This window comes from Bos taurus, chromosome 26 (assembly GCF_002263795.3).
Source record: "Bos taurus isolate L1 Dominette 01449 registration number 42190680 breed Hereford chromosome 26, ARS-UCD2.0, whole genome shotgun sequence".
Classification (NCBI taxonomy): Eukaryota; Metazoa; Chordata; class Mammalia; order Artiodactyla; family Bovidae; genus Bos; species Bos taurus.
The window spans coordinates 13,925,688-13,944,334 of record NC_037353.1 but is presented as its reverse complement, the minus strand read 5'-3'; the positions used below and the strand labels follow the sequence as shown (position 1 = coordinate 13,944,334).

The 18,647-nt window shown below is 36.5% G+C and overlaps 1 protein-coding gene across 3 annotated transcripts in view; it reads left to right on the top strand.

The window, feature by feature from the left end:
• The window catches only part of IDE (insulin degrading enzyme), a 94,583-nt gene that overhangs the window by 31,906 nt on the left and 44,030 nt on the right, over positions 1-18,647 (top strand). For all 3 annotated transcript variants that reach the window (XM_010819775.4, XM_015460599.3, NM_001075849.1), the window contains 3 exon segments: positions 1,164-1,371; positions 4,449-4,618; positions 18,004-18,126. In XM_010819775.4, the coding sequence (XP_010818077.1) occupies positions 1,164-1,371; positions 4,449-4,618; positions 18,004-18,126 (501 nt within the window).

Here is an 18,647-nt window from a genome sequence, read left to right as displayed (position 1 = left end):
AATTGGGGAAATAAGATAATAACCATCGTAAGTTGGACAGATGATTATTGCCACGCACAATTCAGTGTGCCTTGCAAATTGTCATCTAATTTGTAGTTGCTCAACTCTCTTAAGTGAAGTATATATACAAAAAGTGACTGAAACAAAATGTTTTGCTCAATGTTTCCCAGCTAGTAGACCTGCTAACTTGCGCTCTTAGCACCACCTTATATTGTCTCCTTCAATAAAATATAAAAGCTAGAATTTTCTAGCTCTTAAAAAACAGTGAATTCATCTCTTTCTCTCAGTGTGATGTGTGAGGACACTACTGTCCAGAGAGGCTAAGTATCTGCTGAAAGTCACCAAGTAACTGATGTCAATCTGATGATGACAGATTTTAATTTCTTGGGCTCCAGAATCACTGTGGATGGTGACTGCAGCCATGAAATTGAAAGACACTTGCTTCTTGATAGGAAAGCAATGACAAACCTCGATAGCATATTAAAAAGCAGAGATATCACTTTGCTGACAAAGGTCCATATAGTCCAGATAGTCAAAGCTTTGGTTTTTCTAGTAGTCATGTATGGATATTAGAGTTGGACCATAAAGAAGCCTGAGTGCTGAAGAATTGATGCTTTCGAATTGTGGTGCTGGAGAAGACTCGTGAGAGTCCCTTGGACAGCAAGGAGATCAATCCTAAAGGAAATCAACCCTGAATATTTGTTGGAAGGACTGTTGCTGAAGCTCCAATACTTTGGTTACGTGATGCAAAGAGCCAGCTCATTAGAAAAGACCCTGATGCTGGAAAAGATTGAAGGCAAAAGGAGGAGGGGGCAGCAGAGGATAAGATGGTTAGATAGCATCACTGATGCAATGGCCATGAATTTGAGCAAACTCTAGGAGATAGTGAAGGGGAGAGGGGAGCCTGGCATGCGTAATCCATAGGGTCGCAAAGAGTCAGACACAACTGAGCAGCTGAACAGCGACAACAAACTGATGTCAAAAGCTAGGGCTAGAATGTAAGTTGTACCATTTAGAGTAGCTTGTACCTAACTTTCTGTGATTATGGTTGGAGTTGCCATTGCTAACAGAAGTTCCAAATCACCTGTGATTCATCTGTCCTTGGTATCTTTCAACATATAAACAAATGATTTATTATATATATATTTTCCCTTCTCTTTCAGGTTCATTGTCAGATCCTCCAAATATTGCTGGCTTAAGTCATTTTTGTGAGCATATGTTATTTTTGGGAACAAAGAAATACCCTAAAGAAAATGAATACAGCCAGTTTCTCAGTGAACATGCAGGAAGTTCAAACGCCTTCACTAGTGGAGAGCATACCAATTACTATTTTGATGTTTCTCATGAACACCTAGAAGGTGCGCTAGACAGGTAATGCTGAAAATACCCTGTGAATTATCTCACTTTGTTGAATTATCATGTTAATAACAGTACTTACTATTTTTACAAAAATGTCTTCACAGCTTTATAGCTTAAACAAGATATTTTAACCAGTATTTTGTTGTTGTTGTTTTAACCAGTACTTTTTGACCCCTGGGTTTTATAAACAGAAAATAATGAGTGATGTTATATATTTACTTTGTAGTAGAGGAGAAATAATGACTTGACTTTAAATCAGCTTTCAGGACTACAAAATGTTTTTTTGACCTATAAAATTTTCACCAGCCTTTCCCATTCTAACTGGTATTGCATATGAGGCATATGATGAAGAATAAACTGTACTCGTGTCATGGATATCTTTTCAAACATATTTCTGTTCCAGAATACAAGAACTTAAATATTCTGTTCTCCTTTATTTCCTCAGTCCTCAAGGATATTTAATGGATACAGAATGTTTTGACCTGCTGTTTCAACCCTGGGGATATTTTGTGAAAGTATTTTCTGGAGCAGCCTCCATTAGGCTAATTAAATTTCTTGGTCAATTTTCTAAGCAGCTAACAGTATCTAATTTTTCATTATATCAGTGATTTGATTCATTGTTTGTTCAAAGTGTAATTTTTCCCTTGGTGAATTTTTATAGTTCTCTGTGTTACCAAGAAGGTGTAATTCTGCAGTGATTTTGATGGATCTATAATGAAGTTTGATTTCACAGTTTTTAATTCTCAGCTTTAATTGCTTATTTAAATTAATAGTCATTTTTTCCCCCAAACCTAATAGTTTGAATTTGTTCTGTAGCACAAAGAACATTAACAGAAGAACAAAGGCATGGTTTCAGGATACAGGACTGGGTCAGAGTAGTCTCTTACTTACTCTAGCTTATGTTTCAGTCTTTAGGCAGCAGCTTTGAGATGTAATCATCTTTTGTATGTATCCCCAGAAGACTTCCATTAATGAGTTCCTTGGGATCATACACCGAATTTAATTTCCTGCTTTACAAATGCCTCAGCAGATGTTCATATAATAGATCTCTGTATGATGGAGGATGTCTGTTACTTGGATCAGAGTGAAAAAAAAAAAAGCAGCTTGTATAGGGCATCTTTTAAAAGTACTGATTATACTGTGTCAGAATTATGACCCTTTATGTGGCTTTGTCCAGCTATGGTATGTAGCTATTAGGTACTTTTCCCAGCCTGAGTGTATTGAGGTAGGTGAAAGTGGTTATATGTCCAGAATTATCTGTTTCCGTATATCATTAATTATAGGCTCCAGATAGAGTTTCCCTTCGGGCTGGTATGTGTACAGTACTTAGCACAGGACTGTATTCACTGTGTTCTTAAAATAATACCAAGTAGTGGGAACAGTGTCTTTGATGGCTGCCCTGTGAGGTGCAATTGCTGAGACGTTTGTAAACCCAGGAGTCTCTGGGCCCACTGAATAGCAGTCCTGTTCAGACAGTCTCTGCTCTCAGCTTTATCTGAATTCTGGATGTTTTTTTTTTATAAGATGGGGTCTAAATTTAAGAATTACTATATGAAATCATGATTTAAATTGCAACCTGGTGTAAAAGAGTTAATTTATTAACTAAAGGAATCTTAGTTCAGCTTTGGTAGTACTATTAAAGAACAACCTCAAGAAAAATATAGGTTACTTATGTTAAAGTTACACACCATTTTATTTGTCAAACCACTGCTTTTAAATTTTAAAAATTCTCTTAATATTTCATAAAAGTACATGATTATATCTTAGTCAAACCACTGTCATATGTTTTTTATACTATTATTTTTTTCACTAATTATAAAGTTCTTAAGAAGGAAAAATATTCAAATAGAGCCTTTTAAATGGGTCACTTAGTTTGTCCTAAAATGCCTGAGTCTTAGTGAAATGGCACTTAAAACTAAATTTAATATTTATTGCCTGAGAACTATCAGCAGCGTTTTCCTTTCTTGGAGAATTAGCCATGTACAACAGAGATTTTTATAAACATCCCAAATTGCAAATCTTAAATAGATAGATTAGATTGCTGTTGTCTTATAAATCTGCCCCACTGTTTTGCAAGTCTGCCCTGACTTTTTATTGTCGTATTGTGATTTATATTAGGAAATATATATTTGGCCTTTGTCCCTTATCCTAGACCATAGCTCCTGAAACTCTTGGAATTTCCTTAGTGTTGAGAGCCATAAAGTTGCATTTTGTTATTTTAATGAAGTGACTTTAGGAAAGTCCCTTGATAATTTGAGGCTAAGTGTTGGTTGCCAGGGGAACCAGCCCTGTATTTAGAAGGTTGGAACTTTCAGTCCACAAGCTGGAGGTTGATTTCAGACACCAATGCCCGTGATTTACTCAATTCTTTTGAAGTTTGGAGAGCCTACAGATTGGTGAACAAGTGAAGATGTGGGGAGAGTGGCCTACCCAGAGGGCATAGAAGCTCTGTACCCTTCCCACATACTTTGCTTTACACATCTCTTTCATCTAGCTGTTCTTGAATCATATCCTTTTATAATAAATTCAGTAATCTAGTAAGTAAAATGTTTCTCTGAGTCCTGTAGCTGATCTAGAATATTAATTGCACCCAAGGAGGTGGTTGTGGGAGCCTCTGATCTGTGATCTGTAGCGGTTGGTCAGAAGCCCAGGTGACAACCTGGACCTGTGGTTGGTGTTTGAAGTTGGGGACAGAGAGGAAGGGGTGAGAGGGAGGGATTAGTCTTGTAGGACCTGTGAGATCTCATGATATCAATTGAGTTGAATTTTAGGATACCCAACCGGTGAATTGCTAGGTGATACGGTAACAACACATGGGAATTGTCAAAATCAGAGGTTAATCTTTTTATATTTTCACTAATTAGGTGACATATCTGGGGTAGAGTTCTCTGAATTTACATATGTATAATATTATTTTTTTCTTATATTACTTAGAACTTATGTTCCTTTTCTCTTTGTAGCAGTTTTAGTTTTCTCTGATTCTGTAGAATTCCTATTTCCTAAGTTTCAAACATTTTTTTAAAACATTTTTCTGAGGCCACTCTTAAAATAACAACTTTCAAATTGTTAATTATGTTTCACACCCTTAGATTTGCACAGTTTTTCCTGTGCCCCTTGTTTGATGAGAGCTGCAAAGACAGAGAGGTGAATGCAGTTGATTCAGAACATGAGAAGAATGTGATGAACGATGCCTGGAGACTCTTTCAGCTGGAAAAAGCTACAGGGAATCCCAAACATCCCTTCAGTAAATTTGGAACAGGTTTGTCACCAGCGGCTTTAATGCATTAGTTCTCCTTAACCTCATTTAAACCATGGCCTCTTTGCCCAGTATTGTATTTTACAGCTTAGGATAGAAGATTGCAGAACTCCTTAGAGTTTGGAGCTGATAAGTGGTTGTTATATCATTGTTCCTCCCTGGTCTTTCTTTTTTTTTTTTTTAAATAATTGTTTATTTGCTTGTGTCGGGTCTTAGTTGCATCATGCATGAGGATCTTTTGTTGCAGCAAACAGACTTTAGTTGTGGTGAGTCGACTCTGAAGCACAGAGACTTTGTTGCTCTGTGGCACGTGGGGTCTTGGTTCCCTGACCAGGGTCAAACCTGCGTCCCCTGCATTGCAAGGCGGATTGTTAGCCCCTGGGCCACTAGGGAAGTCCTGCCCTGATATTTCTTAAACCATACCCCTACATGTATGTTGTTTGGCAGGTCTTTGGGGAAACACCTATATTTGACCTAAAAAAAGGGTTAAAGCTTAGGTATTTGAGCTTTGTGCAGAAGGTGATAGGTTAATGATAAGGAAGAGTAACAAAATACGAAACAAGTTTATTGGATAACAAGATATAAAATTAAATTTAGATTTTAGAAATAGTAAGAATGAAGTGGCAATCATTCTTTTAACGGATGAGTAACATTTTGGCTAGTAGTTCAAAAAAAAAGATGTCAATAAGAGTTGGGCTCTTGGCATTGGATGTTTTTTTTTAATTGAAGTGTAGTCAGTGTACAATATTATGTAATTTTAAGGTGCACAACAGAAGGATTCTGGCATTGGACTTTGAATGTAATATATGAAATGATATTCTCAAAATTGTAATAACAGTGGCCTAACCAGTTATTTAGCCCTCTAGAGGGTACCTCTGGCCATCCCATACAAATAGGAGTCTAGCTATTTCAGGAGCAGAGCAGTTAAGAGTTGTGAATAGATATTAACCAGCATTTCAAGGAGAGGAGATAATAGAGCTCTTTATTCTGAATAAATAGGATGTCTACTTCAAGGGTTATTGAATCCCCTACTCCCATTGCCTCCGCCTCTACTATCTATAGATAGGTAAATGCATGGCGTCTGCTCCAGGCCTGACTGTAGAAGATATACAAGGTCCCTGCTGTCAAAGTGCTGCAACATCCTAGTAGAAGATTAGAGATGGGATGACAGGGAGTAGCATAAAATAAATTTGAAGATACCTGATTTTGTAATTGTACCCTTTTTCTTTATTCAGTTTTTCATTAAAAAGTACAGCTAAAATATTTAAATAATACAAAAGTATGTTTTAAAAAAAGCAAAAACAAAAAGTTGCCCTTTTCTTTATTGACTGTTGCCATTCCCACTTTACCAGATGTAATCATTGTGAAAGGTTGCTATGATTTTTAAAACACTGCTTTGGGGATTATAAAATAGCATAAAAAAAATAGATTGTTTAGCATACTTAAATTTATGCTTATAAGTTTATTTTGGGGACTTTTGAAAAAGACTATGAAGCCAGCCTTCTTTCAGTTTGAATACCATTCCAATATATCCAGCAGCAACCAGGGAATTAGCATAGCAAAATAGGAGTCTATAAAAACTCCAATTAGAAGCAGCGATACTGTATTCTTTAGACTTGTAACACTTGGCACCTTGTATCTTTGCTAAGGTGAATATTGTGGTCCTTAAAATGTCTATGTAATGATTAATTTTCTGAAAAGTGGCTTTTATAGAGGACATGAGCATACATGGTATATCGAGGGAATATGAATTTAAAAACCAAATTTCAAAATCACTACATCCAGTGACTGTTGTCCTTTAAATAGTCCCTTTGGCAGGTTAGGTGCCTCCACCAACAGTGCTGCTATTGTCAGAACGTGTTAGAACTCTGTTTTGGGAGTTGCCTCCTTTAAAATGGTCTCACTGGTGATAAATCACAGTCAGCATAATCAGGAAGCAGCCACAGATCTTCCAGAAATAAATCCAGTGAATAAGGTGAGCAGTATTGCCTCTGGTCACAAACACAAAACAATCGTAAGATATCTTAAGGTATCAGGAGTGATAAGTGAAGAAAAACATTGAATGGTCAATTATGTAGAGGTGGAATTTAGGAGCATATTTGTTTTCATAACCTCTGACAAGGCTAGGCAGTTAGTCAACAAAGTATGAAGTAATATAAACAGCTGAGAGGTGAGTTAGCCAGACTTGGTACAAAAGTACAGAAAGTGTGATGTAAGGAATGCAAACACTAAGTTACCTGTTGATTTTAGAAATATAAACTAATGTTGAGCTTTTTTGGAGTAGAGGTTCTGTCTATTGTTAAGGTCACAGACAAGTTTGAAAATGTGATAAAAGCTGTAATAAATACCCTTACTTAAAGTTATTCTTGCAGAACAAACCTTGTCAGAAATCATACTAAAGTTACTTTTATTATTATTTTTTAGTAACTTCAGATGATTCTATGAATGTGGCCCATTTTGTCCATCTAGGGAATGTGGTTTATTTTAATATTAATAATACTTTAAAGCTAGGTGTTTTTAAATGAGCAAAGATCAAGCATTGTGTGGTTTTAAGAAAACCTTACAATAAAATGCTTGTCCTTAACAGTACTTTTTCATGTACTGAAAAAGTGGTCAGTGGCTTTCAAACTTTTCTTTATACAACCCACAGTACATTTTATTCACGGCACATGTAAGCCACTGGAACAAAAGTTTTACCAAACATTACCTATCTTATATTTTCAGGTGTAGTCTGGTACCCTCTGTTATATATATATTTTTTTAAATTTAGATCTTTCAATACGTTAAATTTATTTCCTCACAATCGAGTGGGTTCCACAATTTAAGTAATTCAAAGTGATAGGCAGTCATTTCAGTAGACTCAAGAAAAGCATTTGTTAAAACACCTTCATGAACAAAGCAACAAAAAAGCACTCATTCATGAACAAAACAACAAAAAAACTCTTTTTGAGTTGATAAAGGCTTATGTCAAACATGATTAATTCTGAAGTTTCAAAGAGATTTCTGTTGAAAGACAAAAACAAAGAAGAATACCTTCTAATCACTTTTTTGTTCAGCTCTGCTATAGGTGCCAGTCATTACAGGAAGTCAAGGGAAAAAACAAGTGATAAGTAAGAGGTTGAAAGGAAGAAAGAGAAAACTTCTTGCTTCCATATGATATGATTGCATAAAAAATTCAAGATCTTCAGATTAATCATCAAAAATAAGATAATTCACCACTGTTGTCAAAAGAAGAGAAGCGCTAAAATTGCATTCTTGTATTTTGCGTGTGTGCTCAGTTGCTTCAGTTGTGTCTGACTCTTTTATGACCCCTTGGACTGTAGCCTGCCAGGCTCTTCTGTCCATGGGCTTCTCCAGGCAAAAATACTGGAGTGGGTTACCATGGCCTTCTCCAGATTGAACCTGAGTCTCTTGAGTCTCCTGTATTAGCAGGCAAATTCTTTACCACTAGCGCCACCTGGGTGACCCCTTTTCTTGTATCGATAGTAAGCAATTAGAAAAATACTACAGGAAATACTTCATTCATAATATAAAAATAGCTATAAGGTATTTAAAAATAACACTAACAGAGGAGCAAGAAATATATAATGGATGTAAAAGAATGCCTGAGTAAATGAGAAGATAAACCATGTTCATGGATGGGTAAACTCAATATTACAAGATACATTTCACCCTGAATTTATCTAAATTCAGTATTGTGCCATTTGAAAGCATGAGGTTTTTTTTTGTTTTTTTCTTTTTAATAATCTTATAATCTGATTATAAATTAATATGAAAGAGTAAAGGGCCAAGAATAACTAAGATAATTTTGAAGAACAACAAAGAAGACACTACTTCTACCAGGTAGCAAGACTTTAGTTGTTAAAGCAGTGAAATTGATGCAAAAGTACCTGAAGATAACAGTAGAACAGGTTATGAACCCTAGAAGCATATCCACAAATGTTTGGAAACTTAGACATAAGACAGAGGCACATGACAAATGAGTAAGGAAAGGGTGGACCTTTCAATGACTGGTAGAGATGAATAAAATTAGATCTCCTCTCACACCATGCACAAAAATAAATTCTAGGTTGATTGGACCTAATTATAGAAAAAAACTTTATATAACTTTTAGAAGAAAATATTTTTTAAAAAATATTAAGCTAGGAAAAGTGTTCTCAAGCATACATATCACAAACCATATTTTTAATGGTAAAGCATATATTTAAATATAAATTTGATTACATTAAAACTTAAAATTTCTGTTCAGTACAGACACAAAAAAGACAAAGTGAAAATGTTTGCAAAGCAGTATAGCAGATAAGAATGTCTGTAAGGAAGTAAGTAAAAGATAAAAACTTCTGTAAGTAAGTAAGTGAAAGATAAAAGCAGTTCATTAGAGAAAGAGAAATAGGCAAAGGCTATTTAGAGTCAGTTCCTTTATTTGAAAGCCATTTTTGTAGTTATGTGCTAAATCTGTCTCCACACATGTGTCTCATTAACTCCCTATGTGATCTCTCTAGCCTCAGACTTCAGCCAGGAATCCCACCTCCCAGTAGCAGATTCCTCTGTGATGTAAAGCTTGTACTCTGATGGCGAGCTGTGCTGAGGTTGAATCATTGTTCTACCACTGACCAGCCAAGAGTAGGCCAGTTTCTTAACTTCTGTAAGCCTCAGTTTCCTCCCATGTCTGGTTGGTATAAAGTGGTTAGCCAAAAGTCTGGTCCTAATAGTACTCAGTAAATGAGAGGTTCTATAATTACAGTATGATAGAGGATCAGTGACATAGTGGTAAAGAATCCTCCTGCCAATGTAGGAGATGCAGGTTCAATTGCTGGGTCAGGAAGATCCCCTTGGAGGAGGAAATGGCAACCCACTCCAGTAATCTTGCCAAAGAGAATCCCATGGACAGAGGAGCTTGGTGGGCTACAAGTCCATGGGGTCATAAAGAGTCAAACATGACTGAGCGACAGAGCACACACACACAGCTGTGAAGAATAGCAAATTTTTAAAAAGTCTTTGCCATGAAGTTGTGAGGGGCAACCACAGCTTGATGCGTGGGTTTGATGCAGTGATTGCAGGACTGTTATTAGGGAAACGTTCTCCTGTTCTCTCTTTAAGCTGAACCACTGGTTGGTGGTAACCTTCCCTTTGCCCCTCACTGGTCACTCACACACACCTTTAGTTATAGTTCCACAGTTGCTGATAAATTTTATGCCTTTTCTCTGCCCTGTTGCCTTAAAAAAATTTTTTTTTCTCTGCCTCTCCATGAAATAAAAGCAGAAGCAGTTGAATTTTTTAAAGTTGTTTGGAACAGGAAAGGAAAAATTTAGTTCTGATTATTCTTAGTGATCTGTTTCTCTAAACCTAACCCAGCAGACACTGTGGGAGCAACTGGGTTTAGTCAGTCAGCAAAGGAAATAGAAAAAAATCAGGATGTGGGTGAGGGAAACAAAACAGGCACTCCTTAATGGAAAGAAAGACAAAGTGGGAGGGCACCTGGAAACAGAGGGTGGGGCTGTGCTTAGATACAGGTGATGTTTTTCTGTCTTAATTGTTACGTGACAGTTATGCTTTGTAGCACATACCACAAAGGATTATAGAAATCTGAGTACGGTATTATACATACGCTCAGATTCTCTCTTTCTCTGTTGACAAGTAATTTTGTAAAGGTCTTCTACATGTAAAGTGCATTAGAAAATGCAAAGAAGTGTAAATTAATGTCTTTGCACTAAAGATACTTTTAGTTTAGTTGGAGAGGCAAGTCAAACTCAGAATTTCACTGGAGTATAATCTCAGACTTGATTTTCTCTTTTTTCCTCCTTGCCAATTTTTACTGATTGCTGCACTAAGCACTTTGCCTGGATTATTTAACTGAATTCTCACAATATCCCCAGTAGGTACATGCCCTTATTGTTTCTATCTTATAGATGAGTGAACTAAGACTTTAGAGAGGTAATTAAATTGCTTAGGGTCACTCAGCTTTTGATGCTAGAGCCAGGTCTGATGCCCTTAACCACTGTACTGTTCCTCCTGCTTTATGATTGCCTAGAAATAAATTCTCCAGGATCTCAGAGGAGGTGCAAGTCGAATTTTCCTGAAGGGTGGGTAGGATTGTCTTAAGAAGAGGAAGAGTCACTCTTAGAAGAAAAGGAACTATCATTTATTGTATGAGCATTAAGTGCCACCCACTGGGCAGACGTTTTACCTAATATGATTTCACTTAACCTTCACCACAGTACTGAAATTTTCATCATCCATTTGACAGATGCCAAAATTAATGCTGACAGAATGAGTAGACCAAAGTTTCATAGGCTTGTGGGGGATACAGGGCGGAGGGAAAAGAGGGAGGCTGGTAGTAGAAGTGTCTGTAGGTTATGGGATTCAGTATCAGGTCAGCCTGAACTTCAAGTCTGTGTTTCTTATGATAATGGTAGTGAAAGTGAAAGTCGCTCAGTCGCGTCCGATTCTTGGCGACCCCATGGACTGTACAGTCCATGAAATTCTCCAGGCCAGAATACTGGAGTGGGTAACCTTTCCCTTCTCCAGGGGATCTTTGCAATGCAGGGATCGAACCCAGGTCTCCCACATTGCAGATGGATTCTTTACCAGCAGAGCCACAAGGGAAGCCCAAGAATACTGCAGTGGGTAGTCTATCCCTTCTCCAGCGGATCTTCCCAACCCAGGAATCGAGATGTTAGGTTGACCCCCAAAATCATGATGAGAGACAGAGACCAAGGAGTGAGCCCAGTGTTGTTTGGAGAACCTGAGTTAGAGAAGTTTGGCCATAATAAAGGATGCTTTTGTAGGAAGGAGTAGGGAAATAGATTAGAACCAAAAAATATTGTGAAATATCAGCCAGAAGGTAGTTGAACACCTCATGATACACTGGGATGATGATAATGACACAAAATTTAGACCCCAGTAAAAGTTACTTCCTTTTTTCTCCATTTCGTCTCTCCATTCCTTTCTAAGTGAACAATTTGGAACATATAAAAGTAGACAAAATATTGTTAAGAACCCTGCGTATACATCACTTTGCCCCTGGCCAGTCCTGTCTGACCCACATTCCCAGTCACCATCTTACATTATTTTGAAGAGATCCCAGACATCATATCATCACACATATTTCAATATATGTCTGTAAAGATAATGACTCTTTAAAAAACATGGTAAAAGTACCATTATCATTAATATCACCAACTATGCAGGTAGTGTTCAAATTTCTAGTTGTCTAATGAAAGTTTTAATTTTTAAAATTTATTTGAATTAGGATCCACTTAAGTTTCAAATAGTCTATTAGTTTCAAATAGTCATCTCTCTCCTCCACTCCCTCCCTTTGACTCCCTGGAATTTATTTATTGAAAATCAGGATGTTTGTTATGTAGGACTTTTCATAGCCTAGCTTTTGCTGATTGCATTCCCAGCAACATAGTTTAATATATTCCTCTTTCTTCTGTATTCCCACAAGTTGGCAGTTGGATATAGAGGCCTGATTAGATTCATGTTTATCTGTTTTTGAAGAAGGCTTCATAGATGGTGATGTGTTCTTTCGTTGAGGGGCATGTAATGTCTAGTTTGCTCTCTGTTTATGTTGATAACAACCGTCCTCAAATGCATCACCCCTGTAATTTTAATTCTGTTACTTTTTCTCATATTGATTTGCTTGAGTACTACTATAAAAAGAAAATCTCCTTTTCTGCTATTTGGCTCCCCAGCGGTACAGTTATAGAAAAAAGCAAGATAAATGTTTGATTCATTCCCTTTATTTACCAGTTTTCAAAATATTGAGTTGGGTCCCTGGCATCTTTGACTGATGACTAATTTATTTTTTTTTTTTAGTATCATGATAATTCATAGATATAAAAATATTTGATATGGTTTAGACCGCTTAGTCATTTATTATTCTCCAGGTTTTTCCATGGCTTTTGTTAGTACCTTTTTTTCCCCCCATAGGAAATGTGTCTATGGAAAACTAGAAATTTAAGTGTACAGTTGCTTTATTGTGGCATTTAAGAGGCTTTCACTTCAAGTCCCCTTTCTTTAGTAACTCATGTCTCACACTTGCATGTCCTTACCCAGATGCAGAAGAATTATCCTTTTTAATTTTTTAGGAAAATTCATAGATATCCAAAGACTTTGGTTTCTTTCAGGATTTTTAGAAGATTTCTATAGCAAGAAGAAAGATATTTTTTTTTAATCTTTAAAAAAAAAAAAAAAAGCTTATAATAATTCCAAGTAACTAACTATAGATATATTAAACTAACCTTCAGGATCTTGGGTTTTCAGAGAACAGTTCAGAGTTTCATGGTTATAATTAACAAATAGACTTTTCCTTGAGAACCTATCAGACAGATAGTTGGAGACAACTTTGATTTCTCAAACATATTTCTAAAACTTCAAACTCAGTCTTTCCCACAGAGTATAAGAATTATTTGGCTGGCTTTAGAATTTTCCAGGAAAATACATTCTGTTTACTTGAAAATCAGCACTCATAGACATTAGTACTGAGTTTGTAAGCCTTTTTTTAAAAAATAGGATTTATAGTTCATGTGAAGAACTGGAGAAGGAAATGGCAACTTACTCCATTATTCTTGCCTGGGAAATCCCATGGACAGAGGAACCTGGTGGGTCATAGTCCATGGAGTTGCAGTCAAACACAACTGAGTGAGTGAGCACACATAGTTCTTGTAATGAAAATATAGAATAAAATTTACTGATCTTACAATATACAAAACCCTCTTCAATATCCGTTAATCACTTTTCATAAATTTCATAGCAACCCAAGTTCCTGTTAAGTAATTATTGTCTGATAGATGCTATGCTGAGCCTTAGCACAGATAATTCATTTAATCCTCATAGCAATCCTGTGAGATTGGTTCTCATGATTCTTATTTATGAGTAAGAAAAGTGGAGCTTAGAGAGGTAAAGAAACTTGCCTGTGCCTCACAGCTAGGGTCAGGGTTTGACCCTTTTTCTTAACAACTGGGCATATATCCATGTTGAGATATTTGTAGACTTTTCCAGGGTTGCTTAATTAGAAGATGATGGAGTCAGGATGAGAAACCCTGAATCTCCCAATCTCCAAGCCAGTGCTCTCTCCTAGCAGGCCCAGAGTGGAAGGTCCCAGTGAGTCAGCAACCCTGACAGCCTCAGTCTTCTGCTGGAGCTTACTCTTATGGTGACAGAGCCAGAAAGGTAGGATTCAAGATTTATGTAGCAGCATTTTAATTTGATAGAAGTGTCCCTGCTGACTTAGTGCTAAATGAGGACAATATATGTGTAGAGACTGAACTGGTATTTGTTATCCCAGCCATATTCACATTGCTGTCCACATACAGATTCTTAGGCAGAGGAAGGTTATCTGGACCATTTACAGAGCTTTCTTCCCTACTTTAATGACACGGATCCTATGCTATATTCAGAAGCCAGGACCTCCTACAATTCAAATCATAATAAAAGTAGCTTCAACTGGTTGTCTATTTTCTTCTATACATCAAGTATTATATTCATTTCTTTAATGTTTTTACAGATTTATTATTTGTCATAAAAGAGATTAGTACAAAAGCTTGGCCCAGGTCATTCTTTACACACTACTTGAAGAAACAGAACGTTTCAAGTACAGTTGAGCGTCTGTTGCACAATTCCCTAATTGCATTTTCCTCCCTGCTCCCAAGTGATAACATTGCTAAGTCATGCATTTATTTCTAAGCAATGTGTTGTATAGTTTTTTAGTTTTATAAAAACGGTATTTTGTAACTAATCTCTACCACTTGTATTTTTTCATTTAATGTATATTTGTAGGAGTTATCCATATTGGTGAATGTGTTTCTGATAAATTTTTTTTGCTGCTTTCTGAAAAATGTATTGAATACATTACTATTCTTTATCCTTTTTCCTATTGATTCAATAGTGCTGCTATAAACATTCTTACACATGTTTTCTTGTACACAGAGTTCTCTAGGGTTCTAGGAGTGAAACTCTGGGAGTAGAATTACTGTGTATTAGGATATGTACATCTTTAGATTGCACAGATATTGCCAAATTGTTTCTTATAGTAGTTGATCCAGTTTGCACTCCCTTATGCAGCATCTGAGTTCTCGTTTCACCACAATGCTTGGTATCATCAGACTTTTATTCTATTAATTGGTTGTTAAATATTAGTCTTACACTTTTTTACACTTTTTTTTTTTAAATTTGGTGTATGTCTACCAATGTCGGGACAGCAGATTGAGCCTAAGGAAGTCTTGTTCAAGGTCATGTAACCAGAAGACGATTGACCCTGGATTAGCTGATAGCTCTCCTCACACCAAAGCAGCGCTTGTTCATCTGCACCTCCCTACCTGGGGATGATGGCTCTGATAGCAACAGAGTCTGCTCAGTAATTTAAGTATTCTCTGTGTTATGTCCTGCTTTTCTGTTCATTTCCTCAACTATTTCTTGAGAACTTCCACTAGCTAGCCTTCTTGTTTTTAAAAAACTTTTTTAAAAGATTTAATAAAAGGGTTAATCAACTTAATAACTAGCCTGACTCTTTGGCCCATTTACTCCTAGTATTCATGTTTTTCTGTCAGTGTATTAAGAGCTTACTGTCTGACCCCAAGAGAGTCATAGTGGAGACCATTTCCTCTTTCTAATTCAGGAGCGTCTTAGGATACAGGACTGGCATTCTGGGCTGTGTTCCCAAATGGACCAGAGTTCCCTTCTATCATTACATAATAGAAAGCCTGGAAACATCTAGGTAGCAAATAAATGAATATGTGGATTTCACAGAATGGAATCTTTGTGGCTAAAAGCCACTTTTCAGAGCAAATGTGATTGAGTCTCTATTTAGCCATTTGGCCAGAGATGCAGAATCACTAGATTTTTGTGCCTTAGGTGAGCCAGGTTGCTGTTTACAACATAGCCCCTTTGGCTCATTTTTCTTTTAATTTGTTGTTGAAATATTAATATAATAAATATACTGAAAAGTGTATGTGGCTCTGATAAATTATTGTGGTTATTTTACTTTTGCTGCTATTTGAAAAATCTATTGAATAAATATGCTGCTCTTATTTATATACAGCTCATTGAATTTTCAAAAACCTCAGCAGACTGCACCAGTCAAGAAACAGATTACCAACACCTTTTTGTACCTATCGGTAGTCATTATCCACCTACCCAAGGATCACGTCTATTCTGACTTTTTATGGCTAAGATTAGTTCAGCCTGTTTTTATGTTTTATATAAATAATACAGTGTTTCCGTGTCTTGTGTCTGGCTTCTCGCATTAAACCTGAAAGTTGTGAAGTTCCTCCACACTGTTGCATATGAACAGTGGGTTATTCATTCTTTTTACAGTACAGTATTCTGTTGTGGTCCTCTGGCTCTTTTTACTATGGCATTGTAAGTATTTTTCCAGTGATACATATCTTATTAGTGTATTCAGGGTATGTTTGTGGTTTATCTTTGTGTTGGTTTTTGTTTTTTTTTAATCTGTTTTTATTTTTAAAACATTTATTTATTTGGCTGTGCTGGGTTTCAGTTGTGGCATGCAGGGTCTTAGATCTTCATTGTGGCATGTGGGATCTAGTTCCCTGACGCAGGATTGAACCTAGGCCCCCTGCATTTTGAGCACGGAGTCTTAGCCACTGGACCAGCAGGAAAGTCCCTATCTCTGTGCTCTTAAATGAACCTAAAGACAAAGGGTAGGGATTAGAATGGTAAGATATTCAGATATATTAAAATCAAAGCAGAATGAGCTAAAATCAAGTCAACCTGAAAGGATTTTAAGTTCTAGACAGAGGCCATACCCTTTGTCTTTACATATTTTGATTTGAAGTTTTGTTTTAAAAACAATATATTGACCAGATTGTGAATAGGCACATCGGATCACACTTGACACTGAAAATGTGATTTCTGTCTAACGCTATCACACTTACAGTCTTGAGATAAAACGTGATTTCTCCAAGCTTGGGTCGATTTTAATGCACATATTGTAAGAATCTGTGCTTTGCAGTGTAAATGAGTAATGAAGCTCTAGGGCCTAGTCCTTCTGTAACTGATGCCTCTAGAACCTTCATTTTAGTAAAAAAGGGAGGCATATACTCAAATTTCACCTTAATATGAGAGAACTTTTAACCATTACCCAGAAAAGGAGCTTGTTGTTGTTGTTGTTGTTGTCCTTTTCTTTCTGTCTTTCTCTGAGGAGTTATGACTCTGGATACTTTTTAGGTCATCTGGATCCCTCAGGTAGAATAAGGTGATGTTTTAGGACCTCAAGTAGAGCAGATCTGGAGTGGAACTGGATCTTCCTTGAATCTGAGAAGAACCTGTAAATTTGATTTTAGCAGGCTGCTGCCAGTGAATATGAGTACATTTGATTGCTTTCTGACTATAAAAAGGTTACTGAGTACTTGCTGGACTTTTTCTTGCACACTCCACTAGATCTGTTGATTGAAGCATTCAGGACATGAATCTTGGCTAAGAGTACAATGCAGCTCTTCAAGGATAAAGACTGGATCTGAGAACGCCATCTGGTGGCTCTCTCTGGATCCTAGTTTAGTGAAAGAGAGATTCTCTAAATGCCAGTTCATCAGCCATTATAATAACCCAAGGAGGGGAAAACACGTCGAGAATATGTTCTGCCAGGAGCCCATTTAGTAGTATAAGTGGGAACAATAGAAGTTACTATACTAGATTTTAAGGTATTTCTAGTCAAGATGCCATTTTTAGAGAGATACCAATTACTGAAATTCCACCTCCCAGCCTTTAAATGGCAAGATCTTTATTAGAAATGTAGTACTTAGAGAGTTTGACTATTTGCTCTTGACATGCACATTTTATCCTAATTGAATTAGTTATTAAATTTCATAATAGATCTCATTGTGGTACTCTGTATACATCGCTTGAGACTTATAAGAATAGCATTGCATCCTATTTTTACCAGTCTAGATCAAATTCATGAGAATTCACATCACAAATTTAATGCTTCAGCCAAGAATAGTACATTTCTTTCCACAAGTAACTTGGCAAGTTCTGAAAAGATCCCTCCGTGACTATGTTCAATTAATTTTGGAGCTACCTAGGGAATTGGAAATTAAAGTAAGTGTGAATGGAGGCCATGTGGACCTCATTTTTGTCTTGTAAGTGCTCATGATACCTACCACCTCATAGGAATTTTAAGAACTATAATTTTTATAAAGCGCTTCAAGTTCCAGAGGGAAAGCTCTAAGATAAAATTTTACTAGTTTGTTCTATACTGTCCTGTTTATCCAGGTTATGGTCAAACATACTTGACTAATCATTATGAATGTGTTTGTTTGGACTCTGTTTTTTAAGTTTACCTTAAAGCAATGTTAGTAATAATTATGAAGCTTTAAAATTCACATATTTTGCTTTTTCTTAGAAATGTTTTTCATTCCTTTTAGGTAACAAATATACTCTAGAGACTAGACCGAACCAAGAAGGCATTGATGTAAGACAAGAGCTCCTGAAATTCCATTCTACTTATTATTCATCGAACTTAATGGCTATTTGTGTTTTAGGTCGAGGTAAGAAATTTTAAAATTTTTTCATAGAATTGGATTATCTGATTTTCCATTTTGACTTTTTCAAAGTATTGGAAGAAAAATATAAGATATTTCCTATTATCTGTTTAGAGGCTTTGCAGATGATCTTCTTGGAGAAAATGTGGAGGGGAATTTGTTTTTAACTCACTATGTTCTAAAAAGAAGCTTGTTGTTCAGTTGCTCAGTTGTGTCTGACTCTTTGCGACCCCATGGATTGCAGCATGCCAGGCTTCCCTGTCCTTCATCTCCCAGAGCTTGCTCAAACTCAGTCCATTGAGTCAGTGATGCCATCCAACCATCTCATCCTCTGCCATCCCCATATTCTCCTGCCTTCAATCTTTCCCAGCAACAGGGTCTTTTCTAATGAATTGGCTCTTCTCATCAGGTGGTCAGAGTATTGGAGCTTCAGCTTAGGAGATTTTAAATGGAGACCTGAGGAAAATACAGATTAATATCAATCGTTGGAAGTTGAAGCTTCCCTGGTGACTCAGATGGTAAAGCGC